The sequence below is a fragment of the Podarcis muralis genome, chromosome 1 (assembly GCF_964188315.1).
Source record: "Podarcis muralis chromosome 1, rPodMur119.hap1.1, whole genome shotgun sequence".
Classification (NCBI taxonomy): domain Eukaryota; kingdom Metazoa; phylum Chordata; class Lepidosauria; order Squamata; family Lacertidae; genus Podarcis; species Podarcis muralis.
This window is the reverse complement of record NC_135655.1, coordinates 77,527,165-77,548,067: the sequence shown is the minus strand read 5'-3', so window position 1 is coordinate 77,548,067 and position 20,903 is coordinate 77,527,165. Positions and strand designations below refer to the sequence as shown.

General features: G+C 38.8%; 1 protein-coding gene across 5 annotated transcripts in view; it reads left to right on the top strand.

Annotated features, from left to right (window-relative positions):
* The window catches only part of KMT5B (lysine methyltransferase 5B), a 34,079-nt gene extending 15,200 nt beyond the window's left edge, over positions 1-18,879 (top strand). For 4 of the 5 annotated variants that reach the window (XM_028735755.2, XM_028735745.2, XM_028735771.2 and 1 more), the window contains exons 4-10: positions 5,686-5,851; positions 7,758-7,867; positions 8,678-8,844; positions 9,135-9,154; positions 9,268-9,404; positions 12,811-13,007; positions 14,368-18,879. In XM_028735755.2, the coding sequence (XP_028591588.1) occupies positions 5,686-5,851; positions 7,758-7,867; positions 8,678-8,844; positions 9,135-9,154; positions 9,268-9,404; positions 12,811-13,007; positions 14,368-15,839 (2,269 nt within the window). In that variant the 3' untranslated portion in view covers positions 15,840-18,879. Of the gene's footprint in view, positions 1-5,371; positions 5,462-5,685; positions 5,852-7,757; positions 7,868-8,677; positions 8,845-9,134; positions 9,155-9,267; positions 9,405-12,810; positions 13,008-14,367 lie in introns of all 5 variants that reach the window. The other variant, XM_077931959.1, reaches the window with a different exon arrangement.
* The last annotated feature ends 2,024 nt before the right edge of the window (positions 18,880-20,903 follow it).

Here is a 20,903-nt window from a genome sequence, read left to right as displayed (position 1 = left end):
ATCTTGAGTCCAGGTTTGGATGGCACGATAAACCAGACTTTGACTGACTTTATCTGTCATGTGGCAGGAGTGGGGTAGCACTCCAGGAACTTCTGGGTAGGATGTGCCAGTAAGATGCATTTTCACATTAAACCACAGTTCGTTTTAAACAATAGCTTAATGTGGCATATAGAGCAGGCCACTGTAGAGTTTTGAGATTCCTGTGGGGAGGGGATTCTAAGAAACTTGGAGATTTGTTTCTTTGTAGCTGTCTTTACCCTGGCTTTATTAGATGAGATCTTTCTGCTTAGACACACATTAAATTGAGTTTGAATAATCTGTCAGATTGTGGTGGCTTCAGGTATTAGGAGAACTTATTTCTGGTTGAAACTCATAGAATCATAGGAGGTTATTTTTCATAAGCCCTTGAAAAGAATGTTGCTTTAAATATTTCAATTCTGGATCTTCCTGTATCTTGACTTGGTGGGGGAAATGTTCTAATTCATAAAATGGTTGCTCTTTAAAATACGTATAAGCCTACTTAAAGATAATGCTCTACAAAAAAAGATAATGTTCTCCAAAAAAAATTGTCCAAAGTGATGTCTTTTGAACATAGAATCCACATCTGCTTGATCAAATCCTGGTTTAATAAGCTGGGATATACATGAGCTGCTTGCACTCGCAAGCAGCCTGTTTGCTCCCACCTCACCCTTCACACAAATGAGGAAACAAAGCAGGACACTGTCGTTAACCATAGTTTCTTGTTACGTGGGAACTTTGGTTAATGGTTTCCAGACAGGCCAGAATTTGAAAGGCAACTTTCAATTACAGTTCACTGCATCTTCCTGACGTGTTTCACTGCTCATGTGAAGGGAGAAACAAAGCTGGAGCAGAAGGGATGTGTGCAAGGTTATGAAACTCGTGTGTATCCTGTCTTATTAAGCCAGGATTTGATTGTGTGAGCTGAGCCAGTGTACCTTGTCATCTAAATGAAATTATTAATGGATTTCTGAAGAACACATTTCAGCTGTTTATAAAAAAGAATCCAATCACAGGGTTGTTGTTGTTTTTAAAAAAGAGAAGTCTTTATTCACTCTATATTCATTAATCTCTTCAGTTCCTTCCTCTATCCCTGTGCTGGAGATGTTTTTGATATATTTAGTTCAGTAATGGTTTCTGACACAGTGGTCATGAGAGAGTTGGGATAGATTAACCACTGCAGTAAGAAGAAGATGAGTTAGAGATGAGATTTTCAGAATATTACATTTTCAACTTTCACTTATTTTAAAATAAGGGCAAATTTTGCAGCAGAAAGCAACTTGCTGGTCCTCAGTCTAACCACACATACATTTTGACTTCTTTACAATTTGAGGCATCGGTCATCATGTGTATTGAAGGTATGGAAGTAAAGTAGTCCTAGGGAGCTAAGTCTGATGCCTTGCTCTTTAATAACCGACTGGACATTTGTGTAGAAGCAGCACACATTGAGTCAGTTTGTAAGTGTTTCTTTACACTGGCAGCATAATCTTTTCCCTTTGACTGGCATCTTAGACTTGTCTTGCTATGGCAGGCTAGAGAACCTGTCACCCTCTATCTCGCAATGGCCTCAGCCAGTGGGGCCTGTGGTGAGGGATGACTGGAGTTGCAGCCCAGCAACATCCCATGGACCACAGGTTTCTTTCCCCCGTGGTATGGTTTTTTGTAGCTTATAATTGATGGATAACTCATTCAGGGTGAAAATCGGTGCTCCTGTTTACAGTTGGAGCTGGGGAATACACTTGAACTGGAGAACATCTTGTTTGGGTCCTGAGAGCCATTGAATTGAGACCTACCCCAATAAAGTCTGAAATACAACTGTGAAGGTCCATCACGATTCCTCAGCTGCTGGTTTTCAACAGTTGTGATGGTTTGACATTCCAAGAGGAATAGGTCCCTGAAATCCCTATTTATTTATTTTTAAGTTATTTATCATAAATTCTCTTCCCACTCCATCAATTCTTTCTGATGAGTTTGGAAGATGCTTAAGTATTTCTGTGTTCTGCCCAAAAGCTCATTCTTGCCTTCTGATTATGCTTCGAGTCAATGCTGTTTGAGCTAGTGTTACCTAGTGTGACCCCAGAGTCAGCCATGACGCTTTTTAAATAATGTGCCACTTTTCTATAATCAGTTTGAGAATAAGTGTTTACTACAAGTGATCTTGATGGTTTTACCAGAGTACCTTGCTGGGAAAAATCCTATATTCTTTTAATACCTCAAGAACTCTGCATGTGCAGGGTAGAGCCCCAATAATTTTCTATCCCCTATTTGTTCAGTGTGGAAACCAATATTTTTCTTATGGGAATCTTTGATTGTCAGAGCTCTTCCTTTGTTTTTGTTTGTTTCCCATATTAGAACTCACTTTGCTTGCAGTAGTTTGTGTAGAGAGCTGCACAAAATGCTCTGTTGGGAGCCGCCCGGAGTGGCTGGGGAAACAGGCAGATGGGTGGGGTATAAATAATAAATTCTTCTTCTTCTTCTTCCTCTTCCTCTTCCTCTTCCTCTTCCTCTTCCTCTCTGGTAACCAGAGAGTTGGACTACTGTAATGAACTATACCTTCCATTGAAGACAGTTCAAATACTTTAATTAGTTCAGAATGCTGCTGCCTGACTGCTAACTGGGGCTGAGCTGTGACACTGTTTTTTCTTACCAGCACTGAAGCAGTTTCACTGGCTCCCAGTCAATTTCCAAGCTCTATTCACAGAGCTGGGCCTTCTCTTGCACCATTGCATCTGACTAAGTCATCATCTGAGGTGAAATGGATGGAAACCAGGGAGAGGGCTTTTGTTGTTGTTGTTGTAGCCGATCTTTGAAAGGAATTCCCTGGGAGGGATTCCCTGCCACCTGTGTTAATTTCTTAATACCAAGTAAAGATCTTTGGAGTACTCCTGGATCCAAATTGGTGACTTTTGGATCCAAACTGGTGACCTCAGTGACTAGGGGTGCCTATTTCCAGCTTTGGCTGGTTCACAGCTACCAGTCCCTTTTGGACAGATATGACTAGTATAGGGACAGTTATCTAGAAGCAGCACTGGCAAGAAGTAAATACTCTTGGGTGTATGGTTCAAGATGCCAGGTAATAGTGGAGTCCTGTACTTTTTTATTATTATCAAGTTACAAGCATGGGTGAATGTCTTATAGACACACTCCATAGAATTCCAAGTGGCGGAAAAGCATACTGCTATTTGTCCATGGTGAATACATATTTTTTTTAGTTCAAGATTGGGTTCTTTTGCATACTCTCTCTATTGTTTTTAATATTCGGTTGGAAGCCGCCCAGAGTGGCTGGGAAAACCCAGCCAGATGGGCAGGGTATAAATAATAAATTATTATTATTATTATTATTCGCACTTAATCCATGATATTTTCAAGAAAGAAACACTCATTTGCAAACAAGGGTTTGCAAGAGATATTTAAGAACATGTTAGGAATTATAAAAATGAGAGAATTATTAAATGCAAACTGTCCTACATACAAACATTTAATTGAAAGCAGACATTGATAAAATATCTTTAAAATGTTTAGAACACAGTTTCACTTCCTCTCTTTTGACTTGTTTTTCAGCCCAAATAAAATTGATATTAACATTTGTTGTCACCAGACTAGAAAATATTTAAGGTTTCATACCCATATCTAAAGTCACTCTGTGTATTGGGATATGTGCTTATAAAAGCAAGCATTTGTTCTCAATACATAGTAGTTATATTTGATTTTTGGCTAGGATTGATGAAAGTATTCTGTACACTTTGAAAATTTTGAACATACATTTTTTTCTATGGCATATGACAAAAGGAAAGGACAAAGGGGGGGACTTCAAGAGTATATTGAAAATGATTTTGTTTAGCAGTTGTGCAGTGCAATCCTATGCATGTTTACTTGGAAATCGCATTGAGCTCCATGGACTTGCTCTGTAGAAAGTGTTCAGGATTGCAGCCTTAATGCTTCTGACAGAAATGTTGGGTTGGGTGGCTTCTTGACCCCAGTAGCTCACACAGGGAAACTAGACTATAAAACTGCAAGATAGTCATAGATTTACATTGCTAGTTTTTGAACCCAGGTAAGTCCTCTATTCTAATGGTTGCAATTTTAGAATAATGCCTGCCTGTTACCACCTGAAATCTTAAGTTTCCAGTTTGTAATAATTTATTGTAGCCAAACTTTTCTTAACCTTCTGTTTTAGCTTTCCTCAACCTGATGCCCTCCAGACATTTTGGAGGACAATAACTTTTATACCTGACAACATGGCCAATGGTTACTGCTGTTAAATATTTGAAAGTGTCTTTCAAACTTCCCCAGCACTGATCTCCTAAGCAGGCCAGGTTCTTTAATTGTAAAGATAAAATCCCCATTCCTATAGCTGTTTTTGTGATTCATCTTTACATCTGAAAATCAACAGCAACACAGGATGATATTTTTAAACAACATTCCAGCATTCCAGATATGGCTTCCCCAGTGTCTTGTGCAAGGGTACTGATGTTTCCCTATGCTTACTGGAAACACTCCACTCCACTGTGTTCATTGACTGCATTTACCTTTAGCGTCATCTCATAGGGCCATATCCTGACCAAGATCAGCACTTCCTAACTTCTTGGTGTGCACAAATTTCAGCAACACATTCCTTTTCCTCTCTCAAAGTAATTCCTGAGACTGTTGAATAAGGTCCTTGAGGAACTCATCCAGTTTGTTCTTTGCTTGTGTTAGCAAAACTGTCTGATTTTCACTATAAGAAATAATTTTTCTAAGGAATGAGGGCAAGAGTTTTGGGAATCTTCCTGTGGCAGACTACATACCTTAGAAATGTGGCCATTGTTTTGAATTTGTGCCTAGAATACTAAATCAGTTGCACAAGATTTTTGAATTCCACTGCTGGTGTCAAGAGGGAGACCTGCTTGCTTGTAACCATTTTTGGCTATTGGTCTGCAATGCTATGTCTGCATTCTAAGATTATACTTGAGGTGGTCATAGATTGTGGGGATGATGCCATACAAATTTACAACAATCTGTACACAGATCAGGGCCAAGCCCAGTTTACAGCTTTGCTTGCTTGGAAATGTCATTTCTTAAACAATGTTACATGGAATGAAGCACCACTCAATACTTAGAGCTGTGTTGTGTGTTAAGCATCTTTAAGGGTTGGTGCCAGTGGCTCTAATTTTGAGGGTGAAGTGTGTTGTTTCAGTGCTGCTAATCCCTGTAACCCAGATGTGTGGGATATGTCAGTCTAGACTGCTCTGTTGCAAGACAACATGACTGACAAGAATTGGCACTGGTTTTGTTTTGTTTGTTTGTTTGTTTATTTATTTTGGTATTTCTGTGCCACCCCATAACCGAAGTTCTCTATGTTACATCTGCACAGCTGGCTTCCTACATGAGTGCAGGTGCCTCAGAGGAAAAGACTCTTGTCATTCCCATTAATGGGACACTTCCAACTGTTAACAGCTGCCAGGTATGCTGCTTAGAATACAACATTCCAAATAAACATCTCCACAGCTCTGTAAATAAGGAATCTAATAGCTGTGTTTCTGTTACATTTATTTCCTTTAATACTCAAGAGTTGTGTAGAGCCTGCTGATGGCAATGTTCATTTTCATTTATGGCCCTCTCTCAGTGATTGCTCTAGACATATATAAAAGTAAGTAAGCAAAACATGACTAATATCTTGCTTTTTAGATTTCGACCAATAAAAGGAAGGCAGGAGGAATTGAAAGAGGTGATTGAGCGTTTTAAAAAAGATGAGCACTTGGAAAAAGCCTTCAAGTCCTTGACATCAGGTGACTGGGCCCGGCACTATTTTCTTAACAAGAACAAAATGCAGGAAAGGTTGTTCAAGGAACATGTAGGTATATTTATACTTAATCCAAGTCCAAGTTAGTGTTTGGTTTACAAGGTGTTGTGAATGTTACTCAACTGAAACTGCTTGTGTTGTCTACCCTTGCTTTTAGCTTCAGCAAATACTGCTTTGGATTTTATTTTATTTTTAAATCAAATTGATAGAAATTAATTTAATGGAAATTTATGGAGACTGTTCTCCATACTTAACTGGCCAACATGGTCGAAGCTATAATGGTCTATAGGTACGCCACTAGTTTGAAGGGACCGCGAGGGCCATCTAGTCCAACCCCCTGCAATGGAGGAATCTTTTGCCCAACGATTGTAGAAAGATGCAGTCGAAAAGACTGTTCAGAAGGAATAATAGGAAATAATTCATTATTTAGTAAATGCCCTCTATAGTTATAGGCAGGTGCAGATTGAACACTGCTGATTGTTTAACGATGATTAAATGTTCACCAGGATTATGTCTGCACTGCCCCCAATTGAAGGTATATATGACTTTGAATTGATGCATTAAAATAATCAGGCTACAACTTTGCCTTGTCAGTAAGGTATGGGTGGTATTTATTTAGGTTTTACTCGGAGTACACCCATTGAAATTAATGAATGTGAGCCCATTAATTTCAGGGGATCTGCTGTGAGTTAAACGAGTTGAATGCCACCCTAAATTTGTATTGGTAGTGGCGATAAGTATTGTATTGTAGTGGGGTGGTGATAAGTTTTCCACTAGAAGGCCTGGAGACTGAATTGAAGGGGGGAAATGAGGAACTCTGAAAATACTTTAGAAAGATAAGACCTAATACTCAATGTATTGTATTGAAGCTTTTTTTGGGGGGGGGAAGCATAGAATTTGAGTTCCAAGCCATAGATCTCTGGAGAGTTCATTGTTGTACAGTACTTGATGTCTAGACTAAACCAGCTTCGGATATCTTGGGCTAGGATATTCAAGAATGAAGGCCAAACTCTTCAATTACGAAGATACTTTCCATCCTCCCTTTCTCAGCATAAGAGTGAAAGATAGCACTTTTCATAACACCGTAGAGTTGGAAGGGGTCCTGAGGGTCGTTCAGTCCAAACCCTGCAATGCAGGAATAGGCAGCTGTTCCATATGGGGATCAAACTTGCAATGTTGGCATAATCAGCACCATGCTTTAACCAACTGAGTGAATTTAAGGACAATGTTAAAGGGGTTGTTTTATGAAATCCATATTTAGCCGTATTTTTCTTTAGTGTAAAGTTATGTGAAGTGAGTTTGTGAGAGAGGGTTGACCACATAAAAATAATAAGCTTGTACACCAGGCATCCTCAAACTTGGACCTCCAGATGTTTTGGAACTACAACTCCCATCATCTCTAGCTAACAGGACCAGTGGCCAGGGATGATGGGAATTGTAGTCCCAAAGCATCTGGAGGGCCAAGTTTGGGCGTGCCTCTTGTACACCCATCAAACAACAATACAGTGGTACCTCAGTTTAAGAACAGCCCTGTTTACGAACTATTTGGTTTATGAACTCCACAAAACCGGAAGTAGTGTCCTGGTTTACGAACTTTACCTTGGTCTAAGAATGGAATCTGAATGGTGGAAGGGCACCGCCGGCGGCAGGCCTCAATAGGAAAAGCGCACCTCGGTTTAAGAACAGTTTCGGTTTAAGAACGGACTTCCGGAACGGATTAAGTTCATAAACTGAGGTACCACTGTATAACATAACAGAAGCAGCAATTCTGTCTCTGCAACCCAGTAAAAATTGTTCCATAAATGCAACACAGAATAAGTGTATTTCTAAGGTCCATTTTAAAACTTCTGGTGCTTGTCCAATCTCATTTGAAATCAAGTTGCCAGATGTGGAACAACTGATTCACATCAAGTAATACAGCTGTTCTGTATAATATTTTTTCTTTCCCCCCTTACAGGTATTTATTTATTTACGAATGTTTGCAACTGACAGTGGATTTGAAATATTGCCATGCAATCGGTATTCATCAGAGCAAAATGGAGCCAAAATAGTTGCAACAAAGGAGTGGCAAGTATTGCAATAATATTACTGCTACACCAAGTTCTTGTGATGTTCAACTTCTGATATGAAACTTGCTGATGGGGGAGAATGCGGGGGACTTGCTTTCTACTCCCCCCCCCCCCCGTTTTTAATGTTTGTTTGCAGCCATTGTTCCTCAGATCTGCTATCTCTTCTTCAATGCTACTTTTTTTATTTCTTTGAGTGATCCCACCCCATCAAGCATGCATCCATCCACGTTTTGGAAGCATATTCCAGTGCCCAGTTGGACCAACTTCACCTGCTCTGCTATGATACATTAGTTTCTTTACCACAGTGTGGTCATAGGGGGCGCCTTCTCTGGGGATTGTAGGAAGCTGAATTACTGTTGGATATGACATGTACTAGAAGTACAGTGAACTGCTGATTACAGTGGTACCTCTAGTTGTGGACACAATCCGTTCCGGGATGCCATTCGCATCCCGAAAAGTCCGCAACATAACAGAAGCAGCAGTATACAGTTACGGGTTTGCCATGTTCACAACCCAAAAAGCCCCAATGTGAAGCAAACTCAACAAGAGGTATGACTGTAGTTGGAATTGTTTTACTTCAGAGATAGCATGTATAGTCTCCTGGCTTTTTAATAAGAAGTTATCAAAAAAGATTTCCTTGCCTAGCCAGGGGGACAAGTGAACAAACAAATGTACAGAATGCAACTATATTTCATCCTTTTAAAATATTTTTATGCTGGAGAAAGACTACATTAATAAATTAATATTAAATTAATTAATATGTATAGTTTGTTCTGTTAACTAAAGAGTTTCTTCCTTCATTTGTTAGGAAACGAAATGACAAAATAGAGTTATTGGTGGGTTGTATTGCTGAACTCTCTGAATTAGAAGAGAACATGCTGCTCAGACATGGAGAGAATGACTTCAGCGTCATGTACTCAACACGGAAGAATTGTGCTCAACTGTGGCTTGGTCCAGCTGCATTCATCAATCATGGTAAGTAAAAAAAACCACACAATGGGATTAATTGTTATATTCAGGACTACTTTTAATTTATTTCTTGATTTGGAGTACATTTCTCTCCTGTGTTTTATTAGAATGATCTAGATTACCTTTAATGCCCTTTTAAAATGTGCAATATTTTTCTTACTTTAGTGATACACCTAATTGTTCAGTTGAGTATTACCATAAGTAAATTAGTATGAAACCTTACTTTAGATATTTGTAACTATTCATGTTCCAGGTCTTATCAGCAGTTAATTGATTTTCTTTTGTACTTTTTTCAGATTGCAGACCCAACTGTAAGGTATGTGGTCAGGGTTTTAAAATCCTCCAAACTAGCTTTTTAAACATATGGATGTTTTAAAAATATTTTTGATTAACTGAGTAATACTACATGTCCCTTATTTCCCTTCATAGTTTGTGTCAACTGGCCGGGATACAGCATGTGTGAAAGCTCTGCGCGATATTGAACCTGGAGAAGAAATTTCTTGTTACTACGGGGATGGGTTTTTTGGAGAAAATAATGAATTCTGTGAATGCTACACATGTGAAAGGTATGTTCTAGTCATGTAAACAGTGAACTGAAATACAATGCAGTTGCACTGTACACCTGCGTTGTTGATCTGTGCGTGTGTCGCTAGTCTTGCAAGAACTTGACTTCAGCATCCAAAAGTCATTCCCCTTCCATAAGAGGTACACTGATATCTCTTGTTGAATCCTTCCATAAGAGGTACACTGATATCTCTTGTTGAATCCATCTGTGAGCCCTTCTCTGATGTCCTCCAAAGAAGGACTGAAAAGAAAACATGTGAAAACTGGACTGCTGTGAGTAGCTGGCATTTGAATTGTTGCTTGAAATTCAAGCACACTCTGTGCTTGAAGAATTGCCATGAGCGAGGTATTTCATCGGTGCCAAAACACTAGAAAAGAATGGTAACTTCATAGATTGCCCATCTTTCCCCCTCTCTGCCACTACCACAGTAGACATGTAGAATTAAGTGTGGGAAGTAGCTCCAGAGCTCTTTCTGTATAATTCCTATCTCCCTCTCTGCCATGGCTCCCAGTTCCTACTCTAAAGGCAAATTTGCATGCTGTGTCAGCCAGGCTCTTGAAAATCAACCCAAGGGTGATAATGCTTGGGATCAAAAGAGCTGTTCAAGCTCGCGTCAGGAGCTTCTGTTAGCCAAGTGGAATTTTTACTTTTAACATAGAAGAGCTGATCCCAATGCCATGTTGCACAGACAGCTTTGGAAACCTCATTTGCAAACAAGCTTCACAGCTCTCCAGATTTTCCATGCAATGTAGTATTGAATTTGCATAGAATTGAAGCTTTGCCGCCTTCATTGTTCAGTTATTTGAATCTTTGCATGCCTCACACATTAAATTAAATCATACTTGAGCAATGCTCTTGTTTTACCCAATTCCTTATTATTCTATAATGTTGTGTGCCCATTAAATAAATAAGTTACACTGTACCATTTTTCAACTTAATACTAATAATTGTATTATTTGTACCCCACTCATCTGACTGGGTTGCCCCAGCCATTCTGGACGGCTTCCAACAAAATATAAAAACACAATGAGACATCACACATTAAAAACTTCCCTATACAGGGCTGCCTTCACACATAGTTGTTTATCTCCTTGACACCTGATGGGAGGGCATTCCACAGGACGGGCACCACTATCAAGAAGGCCCTCTGCCTGGATCCTTGTAACTTCACTTCTTGCAGTGATGGAACCGCCAGAAGGCCTTTGGAGCTGGACTTTAGTTGCAGAGGTAGTTTAAGATCCCTTGGTTCAGTTAAAGTAAAAAAAATACCAAAAAACCCACCGCTGCTGCTTGAAAATTTTGATTCTGATGTCACAGTATTTTCACTATGATGATTTAGCTGTAGTTGCCTTTTCTTTCTTTATCTTCATCACTACCACACATTAAGAGAGGAAACTGCAATTTAGAAAAAAAAAATATGCCCCAGTGTCTTCCTCTACAATTTTTGCTCTGAGCTACGTAAACTGTTGTTCCTCTGGGGCCACTTCACATGTTGCAGGAAGCGCAGCTGTGTCTATCATACTATCTTTCGTGAAACGTGAGAGCTGTGTTTGACAATGTGCACATAGTACTGGAAAGCTTGGAAGCCTAACAACATTTGTATACCGCTTGATTGTAGTAATTTAACAGTAAAGGACAGTAAACATGTGAACATCTACATGTCTGTCCAGGCTCGCTTGAACAAAATGTTTTAAGTCGGCACTGAAAGGACTACTGGGCAATAGAGTGGTCAGTAAACCAGCAGCAACCCCAGTTGAGCTCTCTGGCCCAACACCAGGGCCCAGACCCTCTAAGTCCATTCCAAGATAAAGAGGTTTTCTGGTAAAGGAGTCTAGCCTGGTTCTGTACAGGGTACCCAAATGGGCACAGCTTAGGCAGGTCAGACCCACCTAGCTCACTCAGCCAACTCTTGGTAATATTTGCCAAAACAGCCCCTTCATACATGATCAAGTAATGGATGAACATGGTCTTACTATGGACTGACCTGGAATTCAGTAACTGCCCCACCAGATTAGTGGGCTCAATGGATAAACTACCAGTAGCTTCTAGAGGAGTGGGAGGGCTAAAATGGAGGGCAGGGACCAAACATCTAGGCCTCTGCCACAGCTGATCAGCCTTTCCACTCCAACTATACCCTTCCTTGCCTACCATCATTGATACTGGGACAGCATCTTCATAACTCTCTGCTACCTGCCTACCCAGGCACATCCTAGCACCATCACTTGGTATCACTACATACAGCTGAGAGATTAGGCCCACAGATCAAGAACAAAGGACTGGTGGTAGGCACATCCCACACTATCAGACAGAAGATAGTAATGCATGTATATGCATGTGGTCAAAAAATCAAATTGTGGATCCTGGGTAAAAGGAAACTTCACAGAGAAACAGGCATTTCTGTATTTTGTAAAGTTGCTCATAGTAAAATAAAGGTATGAACTGTCCTACTCAACATTATCATCCAGAGCTTGGAAATAAAGAAGATGGTATTAAAATTTGCTTGAATTATTCAGTATATGTTCAAGGTGTTGTTAAGAAGCCATGTTGCTTTTTAAAAAATGAAGGCATGAATTTTCCTACTGAACGCCATCATCCAGAATTTAGAAAATTCTGTTTCCCTTTATGCATTAGCTTCCCCAAGGATGTGCATACCTTCATGCACAAAGAGCAGAAACCTCTTTTTCATATGAAAAGTAATTTTGATTATATTCTCTGATACTATGTCATTGCTGTATTGTCCTCTATAAATACTTACTTCGAAATGGAAGCTTAAAAAAAGCCTGTTGTTGTTGTTTTTTTTGGGGGGGGAATTTTGGAAATGTTTTTCTTTACCCCTGGCATGCAAATGTACACATTTCCTAGTGTCCACACTACATTCATTTATAGAAACACAATTAGGATGAAAGAGTATTCTCCTATAATGAGGGGGTGATATTGAGATCTAGGGAAAGGAGCTAACATGTAACGGCTCCTTTTATTTAATTTCATACAAGAATCTTCAGGTACATAGGGTTTCCAGGTGGTCTTATCCAGGTGTAACTAGATTGTTCATGCTAACATTGTTACACCTAGTTGCAGATTCACATCAAGGACAAGCATTTCTTCCAATTTCATATTTAGCAGGTGTTGATAGATATAGTGTATTCACTTGAGATTTATATGTTTAAAGAAAGGGGAAATAATTTCAGAAAAGTATGAAGAATCATTTCCTGTAATTTTTACTTCAAGTACCAGTAATTCCTTCAAAATTGTAATAGTGGAATGCTGACAATGTTGAAATGTTTGCATGAGCTCAGATTTGTCTAAGTATGTGGTATTGACATGGGATTCAGAATACTGTTTCATCAGATATCCTTTTTTATTATTGCTATGCTGAAGTTATTCACATGTTCTATTCTCTTTTCTAGACGTGGAACTGGTGCTTTTAAATCAAGAGTGGGACTGCCTGCTCCTGCTCCTGTAATCAATAGCAAATATGGACTCAGAGAAACAGATAAACGTTTAAACAGGCTTAAAAAGTTGGGTGACAGCAGCAAAAATTCAGACAGCCAGTCTGTCAGCTCTAACACTGATGCAGATACCACTCAGGAAAAAGCTCATGCAAGTAAGCAAGGGGAGCTAACTTTTTGAAGGTCTTTTTTCTATGCTTGTTGTCCTATAAGAAGACACAATTTGGGCTTTTCATTAGAACTTTTTTCATTCAGAAGTCAAGGGTTGGGGGTAGATTCTGTTCAGAAGTATAAGGTGCTGTTAGGCCTCTGAAAATTTATGTGAGTACTTAGAGCAGAGGGTTCCAGGATATATATAATCAATGAATGCCTCAAAATGCAATAAAATGACTAACAGTTTGTACTAAAAGGGTTTTCCCTATCGTTATAATTATCAGTTATAAATAAACGTTAAAAATTACAGAGCAGTTTTTGACTTGTTAGCAAGTTGAGTAGGAAAAATACCTTTATCTTTACAAATGTCAGCTATTTTGGTAGTATTTCTAATTATACTCTTTGCCTGTCACATAAATAACCATTCAGTTTGCTTTCATTGTCTGGCAATAAAATCATCATAATATGTGAATCATAGAGGGTCAGAAATTTAAATTTGTTCAGAGCCATGAAACTGTTGCTGTCATGATAAATCAGGGATAACCAACGTGGTGCTTCCTAGTTTTTCTTGGACCACAATTCCCATCAGTGTGGCCAGTGCTCTACAATGGTGGGAGTCCAATAACATCTAATGGACATCATGTTTGCTAACCCTCTGCTAAATCACTGTTGACAACTGAGAAGCGGACAGAATTCTTGGAGCCTTAGACACAAGAAGGACATAAGGATAGCTTTTCCAGTATGAAATTACAGGCATCCTAACAATGAAACACGATGAGTGTGTAGATAAGCCCAGAAACTTGTTCTTTTTTTAAAAAAAATCTCCATGAGCAGACAGATCTTGTATTTTATCCACAGGCAGAACACAGATAATGTGGTATCTCAAAGTAATTATAGTCCATTAAAAAGAAATAAGTGCATAGTAAAACGGGAATTCTTATGGCTCTCTCTTTTCAGTGCTTAAGGAGAACTGAACAGATTGCATGCAGTTAGTTTGTGATTACTGGTACAGTACTTTTTATAGTTAAAAGGGTTATACCAATGTAAATTATTGGTGAATAACTTGGGTTAGGAGCCAAAATTACAAATGTGGCTTAGAAATAGCAGACATATGTCTTATACTCTCCTGGATAGATTTGCTAGTGATTTTTAATTACTATTATTAATATTTGCATAGGCAGTATTCAGTGACTTTCTGTGGACAGTTTTTGATTTAGCTAAACATCAGCACTGTGTGCTGTATGTACATATAATAGAGCCCCTGTTTAGATTCAGAGGAAATGTTAATACTACATGCTAGCAATCAGGCGTGAGAAATAACTTTGAAAGAAAAACCTAACTTTATTCTGTTTACTCTTTCAGCTAACCGCAAATCTATTGGTGTAAAAAAGAGCAGTAAGAGTAGAACATTAACAAGGCAGTCTATTTCAAGAATTCCAGCTTCATCAAATTCTACCTCATCCAGACTAACTCATCTAAATAATTCCAGGGTACCAAAGAGATTGAAAAAGCCTGCAAAGCCTTTACTTTCAAAGATAAAATTACGAAACCAGTGCAAAAGGCCAGAGCAGAAACATGCATCTCGAAAACTCGAAATGGGAAACTTGGTTCTGAAAGAGCCTAAAATCGTCTTGTATAAAAACTTGCCCATTAAGAAAGAAAAAGACACAGAGGGACCAGTAAAAGTTGCCGTCTCGGGGGGCTGCTTAACGAGGCATGCAGCACGAGAATATAAACTAAATTCAGTGAAAGGTGCTCATGAACCTGGGGAGATATCACCCTGTACATATATAACAAGGAGGTCGATGAGAACACGAATGAATCTGAAGGAGACCTCTGACTTAAAGCTTGAACCAAATATGCTGAATAGCTATAAAAACAATTTGACTGGCGTGAGAACCGATAGCTTGGAGGAGCAGTCTCTTGTGATGCACGAGAGTGAGCAGGCTCATGGGACATCACACAAGCGGGAGGGTAGGTGTCAGAAGAGCGACAGGGTTGTGTCCAAAAAGAAATCCCGACAAGGAAGACTGGCGAAGCCATCTTTGAAAACGGAGGAAACTGATCCTGCACACAACTTGTCTGGCAAGGACAAAGTGCCAGATTTGATCAGTTCACGTTCTGACCTAGGAGAGATGAACAATGTCGTGGATTCAGCCATTGGCTATAAAGACTGCATCCCTTCCTCCGGTGGCTGCTCCATTGTGACTTCGGACACTTTCAAAGTAAAGGACCGTTTTAGAACTGCAAAAAGCAAAAAGAAAAGGCGAATCACAAGGTATGATGCACAACTAATCCTTGAAAACAGCTCTGGGATTCCCAAACTGACCCTTCGGAGGCGGCATGATAGCAACAGCAAGACAAACGACCAAGAAGATGATGGCATGAGTTCTTCAAAAATAAGCATCAAACTTAGTAAAGACCATGAAAAAGATAATAATCTATATGTAGCAAAGCTTAATAATGGGTTTAACTCAGGATCAAGTAGTAGTTCAACAAAATTAAAAATACAGCTAAAGCGAGAAGAAGAAAACAGGGGAACATATTCTGATGAGCTCCACGAGAACGGGGTATGTTGTAGTGATACTCTTTCTCTGTTGGAGTCACGAATGGAAGTGGATGATTATAGTCAATATGAAGAAGAAACTGTAGATGATTCTTCATCTGCAGAGGAAGAGGAGGAGGAAGAGGATGAGTATGATGATGATTTTGAAGATGATTTTATTCCTCTGCCTCCAGCTAAGCGATTAAGGCTTATAGTCGGCAAGGATTCAATAGATATTGACATTTCTTCCAGGAGACGAGAAGATCAGTCTTTAAGGCTCAATGCATAAGCTTACAGGTCTTAAACTGAACAGGATGTCCATTTTTTAAAAACAAAATTCCAATTAATTATTCCTCAACTGATGAACTTTCTGAAAATGTTAGTGGAAGCACTTCTTTATTGTTTATTCACTTATATCAACATAATATTGTAGAAAGTGTACAGCATACTGACTCCTTAAGTCATTTGTGCAGATTTTTATTGTACTTTTTAATAGCCTTCTTATGTGCAATTCTAAGTTAGAAAAATGCTCTATTGTAAAATAAAGGCTCAAGCAAAATTACAAAAATGCCATCAAATGTTTCCATGCAGGTTAATTAAATCACAATAATGTGGCTTCACAATTATTTTTAATCCGTGAGAGCATTACTTTGCTCTTACATCTGACTAAACAATCTTAAAAAAAATCATAGTAGCAGCCTATTTAAGGTTTTCTAGTATGTTAATATCACCAGCAATGAACTAAAGCTTTTCAGTTTATTTGCTAGATGTTTTCCCCCTTGGAGTTTGTCAGTTTTAACACTGTATGCTGTCCCCAGACGTACTGTTTGTGGCCTTTGTTATAGTAGCAAACCGTTGGTTTGAAGTCAAATTGATTTCTTTAAAAAAAAAAAAAAGGTGTTGACAGTTTGCTGACTTTTAGTACATTATATGTACAAAGGTAGCAGTATGCAGAATACCAAGTTTGGATATGGTGTATTTATTTCTTGTTATGTAAATTAAAACACCTTGTATTTAACACTTTTTCGATACTTTTAGATAAAATTGTTCTTTGCAAGAATGATTGGTGCTTATTTTTTCAAGAACTTGCTGTGAAACAATGTGATTACAACAGGCAACATTTATCCAATGAACTGCAGCTATCCGAATTGGATCCTCATAGTTTTCTGTTGCACTTGTAAAATGCTACAAGGAATTTAAAGAAACCTATTCACTTTAACTTATGATAGTTTTATGAAATTTAAAAGAAAAAACCTAAGTCACAGCTTTTGTTCTGTGGTGATCTATAAAAATGTTTGTCTTTTGAGATCCAGTGTAAAGGACTGAAAAAATGTATATGTTGTAAATATTTGTGTGTTGTGAGAAATTTTGTCATAAAAATTGATAACTTACAGAAGGGTTTTTAAGTTTAGAAAAACATTCATGCCAATAAATAGGAAATTATAAACCTAGTTTTAAATCATTGATTTTTTTAAAAAAAGTTTTGTTTTAGCTCACATTTTGAGTTGTGTTTTTTTTAAGAAGTTCACTTTTTTAGAACTAGAGTGAGAAATTAACTGGTGAAGAATTTAAGGATATAAGTTAACCATTTATTTGAAAGCACATCTCAAATGGTTTGAAAAGACAGTTGAAGAAGAATCAATCAGGGCTGCCCAGCTTTTACAATTCTGTGCACTGAAATTCACACAGAATCTTAGATACAGAATTTCTGAGAACATTGGCTTGCTTTCTACAAGTTTCTACTTCACACAATAATGGATATATGTTTACAGGCAGTTTTTACCAATCGACAGATCTATGTGCACTCAAAAATGCAAATTGAGCCCTCCATTGAAATGAATAGGGGAGCTCTTCTGAATGGGGAAATTGTGTTCTCGGGGTAAGCATCCCATAACAATAAGCAGTTGTTTAATTGGAGAAGGCTGCAATGTGTGGTAATCGGTGAGTCTGTGCACAGCTGTTTTCTCCTCATTGCTTCCAGTTATATTCCTTTTCCTGTATATTACTTATGCAAAAAAAAAAACAAGAAAAAAACAACCTACAAAAATTTGGCCACTTTCAGACCAAATTATTGATCTTGTATGCAATAAATACATTCACATATTTGGGTGGTGTATTACTTTTTTCTAGCCAAAAACAACAACCTGATTTCCTTGGAGCAGAAACTGTATTTTTGATTGAATTATTATGATACTTCGGCATAATAGCTACAACAGTGCTGCTGCTACTTCTGCTGCTGTCAGAGTAGCATGGGAAGTTCTGGACAAAGCAGAATATGCTCATACTTATATAGGGAAGATCCACAACATGGGCTTTCCCTCCATGTATTGGGGCTTCTCTTGTTACTGTAACAGCATTCCAAAGACCCACCACTGCTATAGATTCCATACTGCCAAGTAATGCAAGTTTCCAGTTTGTTTTGCTTGACAGCAGATGAAGATTACAAAAGCCGTTGATCGTGGCATGCTTTTGGAGGGATGGGTGGTTCCCAAAACTTGGATGGTCTGCCCAAGCCTGCAGAAATATTGAAGCTGTACAATATATTATTATGAAGCACAATTGTACTGTCTAGAAGAGCTACACCCCAAGCCCCACCCCACCCCATGTCACAAACATCAAACCAAATTTGAAAAAAGGACCCATCCTTGGCCAGTTTTGTGTCATCTCAAAGCACATGCCCTTAAACATCAGTTAAATGAACTTGGGCACAAAACTGCCCAGTCATTGTCCCAGGAGAATTAAGAAACAAGTACTGTCGGACTGCCCACAATTATTCCTGAGCAGTTCTTTCATTTTATAACTGAGACTGCTTTTAATGATGCCAGAAGGGTTACCATTTAATGGAAATCTTTCAAAAGTTTGGAATTTGCCTTGGAAACTGGAAGTTTTGTCATGTGAATTAGTGATAAAAGTTTGTATTACTGAAATTTGATTTCAAGATGTTTACATTGAAATTTTATTTCAGTTCTAGTAAAAATAGGATTGCGGAACTGAAATGAGTGTTTGGCATTCCCCTCTTCCCCATAACTTATGTTGTCACGAACATATTCCAAATGCAATAAATATAATTGAATTATATATCTGTAATATTGATGACGGGTAAATATATTTAATATTGATGCTGTTAAAAGGATTTTCTTCAGCTTTTGCAGTAATCTATTGAGTATCAAATAACTTTAACGCTTGCTCCGAGCTGTATCCAGTATATAAAATGGAACCATCAAAATGTATTACAAGAGAATTAGTGTACATAGTGATCAATTTTTATTTGTGCCAATATGGATTTGAAATAAATGGGACCAAAAATTTGGAATTTTAAATTCATTAAATACTGAGCTGGCTCTGAACAAGTTTTTACCTGCTTTTAAAATGTTTAATTATCTTTGTGAACATTCAGATTTGCATGTAAAATATGGAGATTGTGTTTGCCATGCACTGTGTAACTGAACACTTGGTAGCTCTTGTTTTCAGCATGAACCTGTGCAAAGTTGATTTTTGGGCAGATAGCCCAGTCAAGTACAGCATTGGGAGCATCTTATCTGAATAGTCCGGCCGTGCAAAAAAAAACAACAGAAACTCTATTCACATTAGACTATTGTGAAATGAGGCTGTGGCTGTGTTGTGTACCACAACAAAATTGGATCTAGTCAGACAGTTTGAATAATGGGAATTCCAGTGTCGTTTCCTCTAATTGCTTCTCACCTGACACTTTAAATACTGAAGAACACAGCAGTCTAAAATAGGGGTGCAGAAGGAGATGCTGCTCCAGTTACTTTTTTAAGAAATCCCGAGTTCAGAATTCATTTAACTTCATGATGAGAGTGGCCCAGTTCAGATGGAGCAAACTACTGTGGTTTGTTACTCCCTGCAGGAGTTGTGGGGTTGTGAATTCTCTTGTCCCCCTCCATGCAGGAAGTATTGAGATTTAAAGCTATTGTTGGTTAGGAACAGCACATGGTTTGTTGCAGCATCAAGCTCAGGAAATAATTGGTGGAGTGGGAGCCTTCATATCCTGAAGCTGTGCCCATCTCTAGAGCTGCTTATCAAGAGAAGCAGAGAATTGTAGAGCTGGAAGGGACCACAAGGGTCATTTAGTCCAACCCCTTGCAATACAGGAACCTTTTGTCCGATGTGAGGCTCGAACCCACGGCCCTGAGATTAAGAGTCTCATGCTCTACTAACTGAGCTTCTATGTGGGTTCCTAGTTTGATGTCTGGACTTACTAGCAAACTCTGGTTTGAACAAACAATCATTTGCTGTGTTTAGGTCCAGGAGCTCTTCTGGAAGCCTTTGTGGCTGAAGAATGGAGTTAAAATGCTTTATCGTCTTATTTTTGATAGTTTTGTCTCTTAATCTTCATCCAAGGAGCACAGTGCTGCGTTTTAGACTCAAAAAGCAACCTGTGAGGTATGTAAATCAAAAATCAACTTGACCAGGACCACTCTTTATCTGTTTAAAATTGTAATAGTGGGGAGTAGAGACAGAACAGCCCACTACACCTTGGCTTTCCTATATCCAAGCCTGTTTCTGTTATATCTCCCACTGAGTTGTAAAGCAGATGAAACAAGGGAAATCCTTCAGTGGTGGTATTACATAATTAGCGTGTGTGTTAAAATAAATATATCTGGTTTTCAACATTCTCTGTTAGCTCTTAGTGGGGTGCAGTTCTGCTGACTCTAGGATAGTTTCCAAACTTTAGATGCCCACTGAACAGTCTTATTTCTGGATTAAAATTGGAGGCACACATCGTGCTTAAGCTGAAATACAGTCAATGTGTGTTCTCTGAGCTCCCAGAACTGTGAGCCCATCCTCCATGCAGCTGCTGGATAAAATGTAACTTTGATGTAGGCACACAGCTGTCTGCCCTCTCCTTTGTTCAGTTAACTGGATTTTGATGGCAGGACCAGAAAAACTGAGAAACGCAGTTACTGCTGGGCTTTCCCTGTGACTCCTATATCTTCAGCTGCACTGTCCATATATTAGCGGAGGGGTGGAGGGCTGCTGCCATGCAGGGATTCCCTTCTGCAGCTACAGAGCGGGGCAGTTTGTGTGTGTGTGTGTGTGTGTGTGTGTGTGTGTGTGTGTGTGTGTGTGACCTTTCAGATGTTGCTGGATTACATCTCCCATCAATCCTGACCATTAGCTATGCTGGCTGTGGCTGATGGGAGTTGGAGTCTACAAGCACATCATTTTAGACTTGCTCCTCTACCTTCCCAGCAGCTGAAAGGAAGCAAATTCTGCTCCTTGTCTTTGTCAGTGTTCCCAAGGGCATCTCTTTATTTTCTCCCACTTCTTCTGCAAGGGAGTAGCACTCTAATGGCAAAATCTACGAGTCTGTAATGTATATACCGGT